General features: G+C 40.5%; 1 protein-coding gene across 3 annotated transcripts in view; it reads left to right on the top strand.

The window, feature by feature from the left end:
• The window catches only part of Chn2 (chimerin 2), a 296,829-nt gene extending 291,208 nt beyond the window's left edge, over window positions 1–5,621 (top strand). For all 3 annotated transcript variants that reach the window (XM_078039919.1, XM_005319154.4, XM_040291802.2), the window contains 2 exons: window positions 575–680; window positions 3,788–5,621. In XM_078039919.1, the coding sequence (XP_077896045.1) occupies window positions 575–680; window positions 3,788–3,959 (278 nt within the window). In that variant the 3' untranslated portion in view covers window positions 3,960–5,621. The remainder of the gene's footprint in view (window positions 1–574; window positions 681–3,787) is intronic.
• Window positions 5,622–10,803: the final 5,182 nt, after the last annotated feature.

The raw sequence follows: 10,803 nt of genomic DNA, 5'->3' as shown, positions 1-10,803 counted from the left end.
GAACATTCACCTCGCACGTGCGAGACCCTGGGTTTGATCCTCAGCACCGCACAAAAATAAACAAGTGAAATAAAGGTGTTGTGTCCAACTACAACTAAAATATAAAATATTTTTAAAAAAGAAAGAAAATATATTTAGTGATTGAAGCCTGCCAGGGAGACTTACTAGATAATTTCAAGGGCACAACACCAGATGTGATGTAGTTTAGAGTCCGTGATAGTGAGATCCCCAACAAATCTAGTGTTCAGAAGGTCAGCGTAGTCTGCACGTGTCCCGCCAGATTATAAGCATTCTCCTGGACCATCTGCTCCTGAAGGACGAGGACAGAATCCACCATCTGACCACCCACATCATGAATGTTCAACAAGCCTGTGGTGCTCAGCCCAGACTTTCTGGAATGAGGCAGGACACAAACTGTCTCATTTAAGTGAAATAGTATCTAAAATTACATGACTTTGTTAGACTCTCCCCATTTCTGGATAAAACAAACAAAAAGACTTCTTGTTAGCTCTCTGAAAACTTTAATGGTACAATGTAACTCTGCACTCATATGGGTCCTGTATGTTCTTCACAGAAATCTCCAATGCGGATGAAAGGCTGGAAGCAGTCCACGAAGTGCTGATGCTACTGCCTCCCGCCCACTATGAGACCCTGCGGTACCTAATGATCCACCTCAAAAAGTAAGCGGATGCCTCTTCTTACTGATCTGCTCCTGGGGCCGTTATTAATGAGCAGGTGCTTTTTGAAAGTGGACTGTGCTGCCTCCTGGGGCTAGCCCCACACGTGGCCACAAGGGCCTTTGCTCTGGGTCAAGAGCTGTTTCACGTACTTTCCATGTGTCATTCCTGGGAGGTGGGTACTGCTGGGAGCACTCACTGTCAGGGGCCATGGATGAATTATGGGTTTGTTTGAGCCATCTCAAGGCAGGGGCGTTGCTCTTCTGAGAACTCTCAGTGAAAACCCCCTGATTCAAGACCACTCAGTTTATGTGGACTGTCATTGGCTCAGACAGTCCTGGGTTCAAACACAGCACCCAGAAGTAGAGGAGGTGGGCATAACCTGCTAAGCCCCAACCAGGTTGTTTTTGTCGCCTCATCCAGTTTTCCTCAGGAAGTTCTTTACACTGGATCCCATTGGTTCCTACCCATTTAAATAAGTGGGGACTCCATTTTGTTGTCAGATCCAGTCTCCATCAGAGCTGGATCATCCAACCATGCCCCCATTTTTCACTTATTTCCATGTCTTGTCTTTATTTCTTAAATTTCTCATAACTTTAATATTTCTAATCTGACTCACCACCCTAGTTCAGGGAAACTGAGTAAACATCAGTACACATTGGATTCAACAATGGATTACACAGTGGAAGACACATCAGATTTCTGAATCTTAGAGAAGTTAATTGGCTAATCCATAGGCGTGAACTCAAGTTTGAAATGCAGGAAGAACGAACCATAGCCTACTCTCTGTCTTAACTATTTGTCTACCCTGCCTCCATAGCTGCATCTTGCTCCAACACAAGTCTTGTGCATACTTCATCTCATCTTCCACCAACTGCTCACCCTAACCCCTGATGCCTGAACCAGTCTGTCTTCTTTCAGAGCACATTCCCAACATGATCTCTTGTTTTTGTTTTTCTGTGTGTCTCCAAGTAAAAAAAATTTCCCAAAACTTAGTGGCTTGAAACCATAAAATTAATTATCTCATAGTCTCTATGGGCCAAGGATCTGGATATGGTTGAGCTAGGTGCATCTGGTTCAAGGTTCTTAATGAGTTTGCATTTGAACTGCGAGTCAGGCTGCAATATCATAAATGAAGGCTTGAAGAGAGGAACAGTCACTTCCAAGACACTCAGAACATTGTTGGCAGGACTCGGTTTCTCAAAGGTTATTAGGCTGAAGGCTCACTTCCTCACTGGATGTTTGCTGGAGGTCCCCCTCATTTCCTTACCATGTGGGTTTCTCCACAGGCAGCTCACAAAATGCCAACTGACTTCCTTCCAAGCAAGCAAGGGCACCCACGATGAAAGACAGTCTTTTTGTCTTTTTAGAAGTGACATCCCATTGCCTTTGCTATATTGTGTTTGTTAGAAGCAAGTGACTAAGTCAAGCCCATACTTCCAGGAGGCAGGGACTGGTGGGGGCTATCTCAGACAGGATCTACCACACACTAAGCTGTGTATGTGGAAGCCTGCAGGTGGAGATGTTTGGATGTTTTCAGGATATTATAGCCTTTAGTTCCAGACTCTTCCCCTTAAATCTCTCTTTCCTTCCTTGTACATTCATTATGAGATTAACAAGTTGATCTTTGAATATTGGAGGGATCAGTGTGCTTCTATGTGTCTCTCCCTGTTTGTTGAAGATTTATGTCAGCTGCCCTTTCTTAGATACAATGGACCAAAAAGTGTCTACAGTATCCAAATTACAGATCCACTCAGTAAGTGAAAAGAAGCAAGTGGAGAATATTGTATAAATTTTTCTGCCTTATAAGACTTTTGCTCAGATCTAAGGTGATCAGAGACAGTAACATAAAGCCCAGAAGATTCCTATTTTGATGAGTTTACTGAATGTAAGAGTATAAATAATTTTTGGATATGTAATAGATTATTAGTGCCACATCCGACTTTTAGCTGCAACTTGTTTCTTTCATTTCAATTAATATCATAATTAATTAAAATGATAATAACATTTTGTAAAGCAAAATGTCTCTATCAGGAAGAATGCTGGCAGCTCCAAGCTGAACTGTAAATGTCAATAATTTCAGGGTTTTATTGTAATGGGTTTGCTAGACATTTTATTTGACCAGGTGTAGTGCTTAACCTCATAGGGCTATGTGAGTATTTTGATCCTCTAGCATGTCTTCATTCCTACTTTCTTCTTAGCTTTGCTGCATGAAAATGATACAAACTGAGTTGACTTCCTAAAATAATATTAAGTGGCTAATCCTAATGATCTCTCAGGGAATAGTCAGAAAGGGATAGCCTCCAGTACAAAACCTAAACACATTTTAATTATCATTTGCTCTGCCTTGAAGAACCTTGTTTTTAGATCTATGATGAACAGTCTAAAGCCTAAATTCCTGAAAGCAAGAATTTGGGAAATAGTGATTCTATTGCATTAGGAAGGAAAGAAGCCAACTTTGGCGTTTGAATTTCATTCCTAAAGGCTCTGCTATTCTTATTTTTATGTCAAAATGGTGAATTTCAATTCCAACGATAATTAGTGCTCCAGACCTCATTCTGTGGGAACTAGAAATAATGCCCAACCGCCTTCCAGCTTGGCCACCTCCCAGGAGTTCCACTGTCCCATGATAACGGCCTGGCTGCATTCTACAAGCAAGCATTCTCCTGTGGCACCAGCCCTCCCAGCAGACAGGAACTGCACTTAGCTTCCCATTCTGCAGCTTACAGGCCAACAGGAAGCGACAAGGAAAAAGACTTCCATAGATGACCCATAGGCCAGTTGGTAATCCTCTGCCCCTCCAAACCAATATTCCTTAAATGATAGTTTCGTATTTATTTAGTGAGAAGGGATGATTTTCCAATTTTTAAAATTGTGTCTATACTAGATTGATATGTCATTCACTTCCACTGGCCGAAGGCAACATCAACAATTTAAAATAAAAACAAATCGGAAAATTGCCTATTGAAAAATGCCTTTCTGCCATTCTGATTCGCAATTTGCTTTTGCAATTTCCTGAGCCAGAGATAGTCTTGGGATTTAAGTATGTAATCGGTATGGAAATTCATCCGCATGTCTACATGACGTCTCTGTGTGTATTTGTTTTGCAGGGTTACTATGAATGAAAAAGACAATTTCATGAATGCAGAAAATCTGGGGATCGTGTTTGGGCCCACCTTGATGAGGCCCCCTGAGGACAGCACTCTCACCACCCTCCATGACATGCGGTACCAAAAGCTGATTGTGCAAATTTTAATAGAAAACGAAGATGTTTTGTTCTAATCCATCAGGGAGATGAGCTGAATGGCCCCAGCCCTATCCAAGCTGATAGAGCTAAAGAAATAAACATTTCTTACACTTGATTTGCTTTTCAAACAAGTGACAGAGTTTCCTGGACCGCAGTGGATCGCAGAGTCTAGTACTGTGTCTCATAGACACGCCCTCCTCCATATGAGAACAAGGGTGAGGGCGAGAAAAGCCCCTGGCCTTGGGTCTTTTGCCGTGCCTCGTATGTATGTCTGTTTTGCTGGAAGAGTGATTAATAAATCTTTCTTTAACTTATTAAAAAAAATGTAACTTTTAAGCTTCAGTCTTATCAGTAATAAAAGGGAACTTAATTCATAAAGGTACTTGATACAGTTATACATTTTCCACTTACAAAAAAGAAGACAATTCTATATGTTAAATGTTAAATGAAACCTATATTGTAAAATGTATTTTTATTTTAGCTGCAAGAATGTTATTTTATTTTAGCAAACAGAACTCAATGCAGTGCATTGATTATTACCCTGTGTTCCTTGTCCCACGTTCTTGCTGTGATACCCTGAAGAAGTTGACCACGAATGCAGTATTACCTTGACATACCTCTGTCCTTATCAGTGCTTTTCAGTGAAATTTCACCTGCCACATGTGTCCCTGCTTTTGATAGTTTTTGCTCTTAAGCACTGGCATTCTGCTATCGTGTAGTGTAGGTTTATAGCAATTATAGGATGGCCTGAAGCATCCCTAGATTTTCTTCCCATAAAAAAAAATTGTGAATTCCCAAAGTATGTTTTGAAATTGGTCATGGTCCTTTCATATTATGTGTGTATATCCTCAAACATGCAGAATGCGGCTGCTTCACATAAAACAATTTGAGGACATAGGATGTTATCTGGGCCATGTGAAAAGTTAGCCCTTGGCCTCTTGCCTCTTTGGCCAAGCTTTTAGAACTCATACCTTAATGAAAAGTTGAAATTTTTTTTTGTCACATTTCGGTATTGAGGCAAAATGGACCTGCAGAATAACCGTCAATTATTTGTATTTTTGTTTTATAAACAAAACTATTTTTAAAGTAAGAATGAATAGGTTGATTTTTGCCAGCTATATCTCCCTCCTTGAGAAAAGTAGCCCTGTTTGGAAAAATTTTATGTGACTTTATGTCTATAGTTCCATCCTATTGGTTATATGGATCTTTAGCATGAGCCTTTCCCACCAAGATTTCTATATTTTGTAACATAGGTGAAATATTTAAAACATCAAAAAAACTGTAAATCTAGATTTGTTTTTTAAATCCAACTGCCATGTCTTTCCCTCTGATTGTCTGAGGTGATTCATGTAATTATTCACAAGTCTCGTTTTAGAGTGGCCAGAAGAGAATCACTGTGTGTTACGTGGCGTGAAAGGAGGAGCAGAGTGTGTTGTCCTGGGGAGTCCTCAGGGCCCTGCAGATGGACAGATGGACTCTTTTTGCACCTAGGGGTCAATATAGCTTGGCCTGGTCCCTGCTGTTGGCATTCCTCTCAACTGTACAGATTTGTTTGTTGTAGCTTATGTACTTCTTGATACTGTCAAAAAAATTATCTGGAAATGGTTTTATTTTGTGAAGTGAACAATACTTTGTAATTTATGATAGTGTAAATGGAAGGACAAAGCATTACATGTATTAAATTCTTCTGTCTATCATTCTGGTGTATTTTCAGGGAAGTGGTATCTGGGAGAAGCTGGGGGAAATTTTTCAAAACCTTGTTCTCATATATTTGTTGATAGATTTTCTATCATTAACAACCCACGGGAGAAAGCAGAAGTGGCTCCTAGAGCCCCCACCTGGCTAACCCACTCCTCACCAGCTTCCTTTTTCTCACCCGCTTCCAGGTTCAGATCCCAGTGCTTCACCTTCCCTTTCTAGAAGGCTCCCTTGCACTTCTGCCCTGCAAAGAGAGGTAGAGTTTAAAGAGAACTGCCCTACACCATTTAGGAGAGAAGAACAAGAATCTTGAAATCAGAAAGGCCCTCGCTGAAATTCTTGATCTGCCTGTTACCAGCTGCAGATGACCTTGGAAATGAGTTTGCTCATCTGAAAAATTGGGGATAACCTTGTGATCCCCACATCTTAAATGAAACAATGATGATCTCAAGTAATCAGTAATAGTTATTCCTCATAATTATTTTAAGAGCCATGACTTAGAACGGGGAAGAATATAACATGGGGGCAGGGATGAAAGAAGCATGAGAAGAAAAGGATTTGTCCAAGGTTAAATCCAAGTCTAAGTAATATTAAAGGATATTACAACATGCTCTATAAAATACGGTGAGGCTCGCTCTGTCCGGTGTGCTTCCAACACTCGATCCCTCGGCTTCTCTTTAGTATGAAGCCTGCTTACCCACACCTGCCTCCCCACCGTCTTGACATGGCTCACCTTACTTGCTTTGAAATTCCTGCTATTATAATAACTTAGTTAGACGGTAAAGGAGGCAGCACCGTTCCCAGTAACCCACTATGGAATGGTCCACCACTAAGTTTTGGGGGGCAGGGAGGGATGGAGGAGACCCATTATTCTCTCCTGTTAACACAAACTGATATTTCAGATTTCCTGGTCATGACAGGGGTGCTATAAAAGAGAGGATGGTCCATAACAAAGAATGAAATTATGGCACTTGCCAGTAAATGGATGGAAATGGAGACTATCGAGGTAATAAGCCAGTCCCAAAATAACAAAGACCAGATATTCTCTATGTGGATGATAACACACAATAAATAAGGTGTGGGAGGGGAGAATAGAAGTTCATTGGAGCCAGCCATGGTGGCTGAGACAGGAGGATCATGAGTTCAAAGCCAGCCTCAGCAATGGCAAGGTACTAAGCAACTCAGTGAGACCCTGTCTCTAAATAAAATATAAAATAGGGCTGGGAATATGGCTCAGTGGTCGAGTGCCCCTGAGTTTAATCCCCAATAAGGAGGAGGAGGAGAAGTTGTTGTTGTTGAAGTTGTTCATTGGATTAGACAAAGGGGAATGAAGAGAAGTGGGATGGGAAAAGGAAGTCAGTAGAATGAACTGGACATAATTTTCTATGTTCATATATGAATACACAACCAGTGTAACTCCACATCATGTACAACCACAAGAATGAGATTTTAAATTATACTCCATGTATATACAATATGTCAAAATACACGCTACTATCATGTATATCTAAAAAAAAAACAAAAAATTTTTTTAAAAAATGTGGCTGGTAAAGGATTCAAGGAGAGCAGCCTAGAAAGGCAAATGAAGGAGAAGAAGAGACAGTGTAAAGAGCATTGGAAAGAAACATTATGGAAGTGAAGGGCTGCTGGGCTGTCCTGACCCCACTGACAACCAAATCCCATGACTCATACATGCCCAGCTTTCATCAAGCCCCAGAGTATAGTCTTTCATTTTTGAAATGCAGCATTTATTCATTTTCAACAAATATTTGTAAAACATTTATTAATGGGCCAGGAACTGAATACTTAGAGTCAAGGAAAGGGCTTATCTTATGGGAAGAATTAAATAATAAGTTTGATCTGGCTAGAGAGAGGAAACTGGTCATGTTAAAGGTTTTGAACTCTAACATAAGGGGAATGGGAGCTACTAAGGTTTTCTTTTTAAATAAACTTTTAGTTATGGAATGGGTTTATATTTAGTTCTTATGTAGCCCCTTAACAAACTTCCCCTTGTTATGGTTTGGATGTGAGGTGTCCCCCAGAAGCTCACACGTGAGACAATGCAAGAAGGTTCAAAGGATAAATGATTGGGTTGTGAGAGTCTTAGCTCAATCAGTGAATTAATCCCCTGATAGGGATTAAATGAGTGGTAACTGAAATGGTGGGGTGTGGTTGGAGGAGGTGGGAATTGGGGACAGAGCTATTAGGTATATATTTTTATCTGGCAAATGGAGACCTCTTTCTCTGCCTTCTGATCCCCAAGTGAGCTGCTTCCCTCTGCCACACTCTTCTGCCATGGTGTTGAAGCCTCACCTCAAGCCCCGAGGAATGGAGCCACCCTTCTATGGACTAAGCCCTCCAAAACTTTGAGCCCTCAAATAAACTTTTCCTCCTTTAAAATTGGTCTGGTCAGATCTTTTAATCACAGCAGCACAAAAGCTGAATAAAACACCCCTAACACTAAAATCTTACCCAGCCACAGTATATCTACTAAGACTAAGAAGATAGCTGGCACACTACCACTTGCTAAAGCCCAGACTTTATTCAAATTCCATGGGTGTTTCTGTTAATGTCTTAATTTCTGTTCCAGGACACAACCCAGGCCACCACACTGCACTTAGCATTCATGGGTGATATGGGACAGATGGTACCTGCAACCTGAGCTACACTGTTAAAAGATGACTTACTTGATGTGTAAGCAGGTAGGGAGTGGTGAGGGCAAATGCAGTGGGTCACATGTTCATTGTTATCATTGAATACAGAGATGATGGTAGCCTGGATTGAGGAGCAACAAAATAGAGAGAAATAGAAATGGTTTAGGAATAGAAGTTTGGTTATAGTTTGGACCAAGGAATTCATGATGAGCCCTAAGTTGCTTAATATGGCAACTGTAGAATATTTACTGAAACAGAGATACACAGAAAGTAGGGGCTACTGGGTAAAAGAAGTAGAAAGTTTGGGACATGATGAAATGGAGACGTGTGTGCAAGTTTCAAGCAGGAGTGTTTTGTGAGTAATTGAATCAACAGACCTGGGCTGGAAATATGAATTTGGAGTGACTCTGTAGAGATAATAATTGATAACCCAGGATTGAATAAAAGTACCCAATAATATAGAACAGAGAAATACAGAGGAGGCCCAATCCAGAGTTTTCTGGAGTACCAACATTAAGGATGGAGGAAGAGAAAGGAGAAAAGACAAATGATGCCCATTTTAATGTAACAAAATATAGAGGATCTCACAAGCACAATTCTATTCCATCTTTAAGTTTGCTTCACGATGTCCTAATACATTTAATTGTTCTGCTTAGATTTATTTTGCTACATGTAAGCTATCATGTTAGAACCTGTGCTTTGGAGAGGTTTACTTAGATACTTCTTAAATGCTAATAGTGCTTTGCTTTGATTGTTTGGTTCTCCCCTACCTCCTCCCCACCCAACCCCCCCAAATATTCAGATGTTGAAACCTAATCCCCAGTGCAGTGGAGCTCTTGGGAGGTGATGAAATAGGTCGTGTGGGTGGGTCCGTCATTAATTGGGTTGGTATTCTCATAAAAGAGGGCACCCTTATCCCTCCTACCACATTAAGACCCAGTAAGGAGATAATGGTCTACAAGCCAGAAGCATACCCTTACCAGACACCAATTCTTCCAGCACCTTGGTGTTGGACATTCTAGTCTCTAGAATTGTAAACAATAAAATTGTATTGCATATAAGTCTCCCTATACCTGATTTTTGTTATAGCAGCATAAGTGGACTAAGACAATCAGTGGTATTGTTGCCATTTCCTAAACTGAGTTTAAAAGATTTTTATCACACTCAAGGATCTTCCTACTACTGTTTGTGCATACTTCTAATACAGAGCATTACGAAGTACTACAATTATACATGCAACTGTCTCCCACTAAAACCCAAACTCCTTGAGATCAAGAACCATGTGCACTTGCATGGATACCAAATAGCACATCTCTACTCATCTTACGAATCCCAACTCAATGGCTTCCTCCCTTTTGAGACTTTCCAGGACTTCTCCAGGCAGAGAACATAGGAAGTACCAGCCATAAACATGTAAAAGCAATGCATGGATTGTTCAGAAAGCTATAGAGTTGGTTTAACCAGAGCATAAAGTGTGAGGGTACAGGAAAGCAGAATGAGATAAAATAATCAGTACTAGGTGAGAGAATAAGGAACCCATATACAAAGCAAAAGGATAGACTTCGAACAGACTTAAAAAGATCTATCACATGGCACCTGAAGGATAGACCAGATGTTGTAAGGCTAGAGACACAAAGTTAATTAGGCAATGATAGCTTGACTTGGATCAAAGAAGGAGGGATGGAGAAGAGAATTGGATATGAAAGTGATTTTAGAGGTAATCAGGATTTACTGATAAAACCTATGAAATTTTTATGGGTCAGCAGGCTCACAACTTTTGGAATAGTCAAAGTGACCCCTCCCCACCTCATGAAAAATCCCAATGTAGCAAGGTCAATATATGATAATATTTCATATAGATTCGACTTCTTAAGCATCAATTATTGACTTAATAATGGGTCAGTCATTAACCTATAAGAATAAGTAGGCCTATCAAGAAAGTTTTGCTGCACATAAAATAAAACTCTAATATAAAACACTTAAGCAATGAGGACATTTATTATCTCAACTAGAAGTTTAAATGTAGTGTCCAGGAGTGGTGGTGCATGCCTATAATCCCAGCTACCCAGGAGGCTAAGGTAGGAGGATTGCAAGTATAAGGCCAGCCCCGGCAACTTAGTGAGAACCTATCTCAAAATTTAAAAATATTTAAGAAGAGCTGTGACAGAGAACTGGAGATGTAGCTCAGTGGTAGAGCACTTGCTTAAGCATGTGCAAGGTCCTGGGTTCGATCTCTAGCACCACCCAAAAGAAAAAAAGATGGAAAGAGAGGCTGGGTATTGTAAGTCAGTGGTACAGCACATAGTCTGGGTTCAATCCCCAGTACTATAAAAGGGGGGAGGGGAGAGGGAGGGGGAGAGGGAAAGCTATAGAGTTGGTCTAACCAGAGCATAAAGTGTGAGGGTACAGGAAGTAGAATGAGATTAAATAATCAGTACTAGGTGAGAGAATAAGGAACCCATGTACAAAGCAAAAGGATAGACTTCGAACAGACTTAAAAAGATCTATCACATGGCACCTGAAGGGA

Source organism: Ictidomys tridecemlineatus, chromosome 2 (assembly GCF_052094955.1).
Source record: "Ictidomys tridecemlineatus isolate mIctTri1 chromosome 2, mIctTri1.hap1, whole genome shotgun sequence".
Taxonomy (NCBI): Eukaryota; Metazoa; Chordata; class Mammalia; order Rodentia; family Sciuridae; genus Ictidomys; species Ictidomys tridecemlineatus.
Note: the sequence above shows the minus strand (reverse complement) of the source record. Positions and strands in the feature narration are given on the sequence as shown.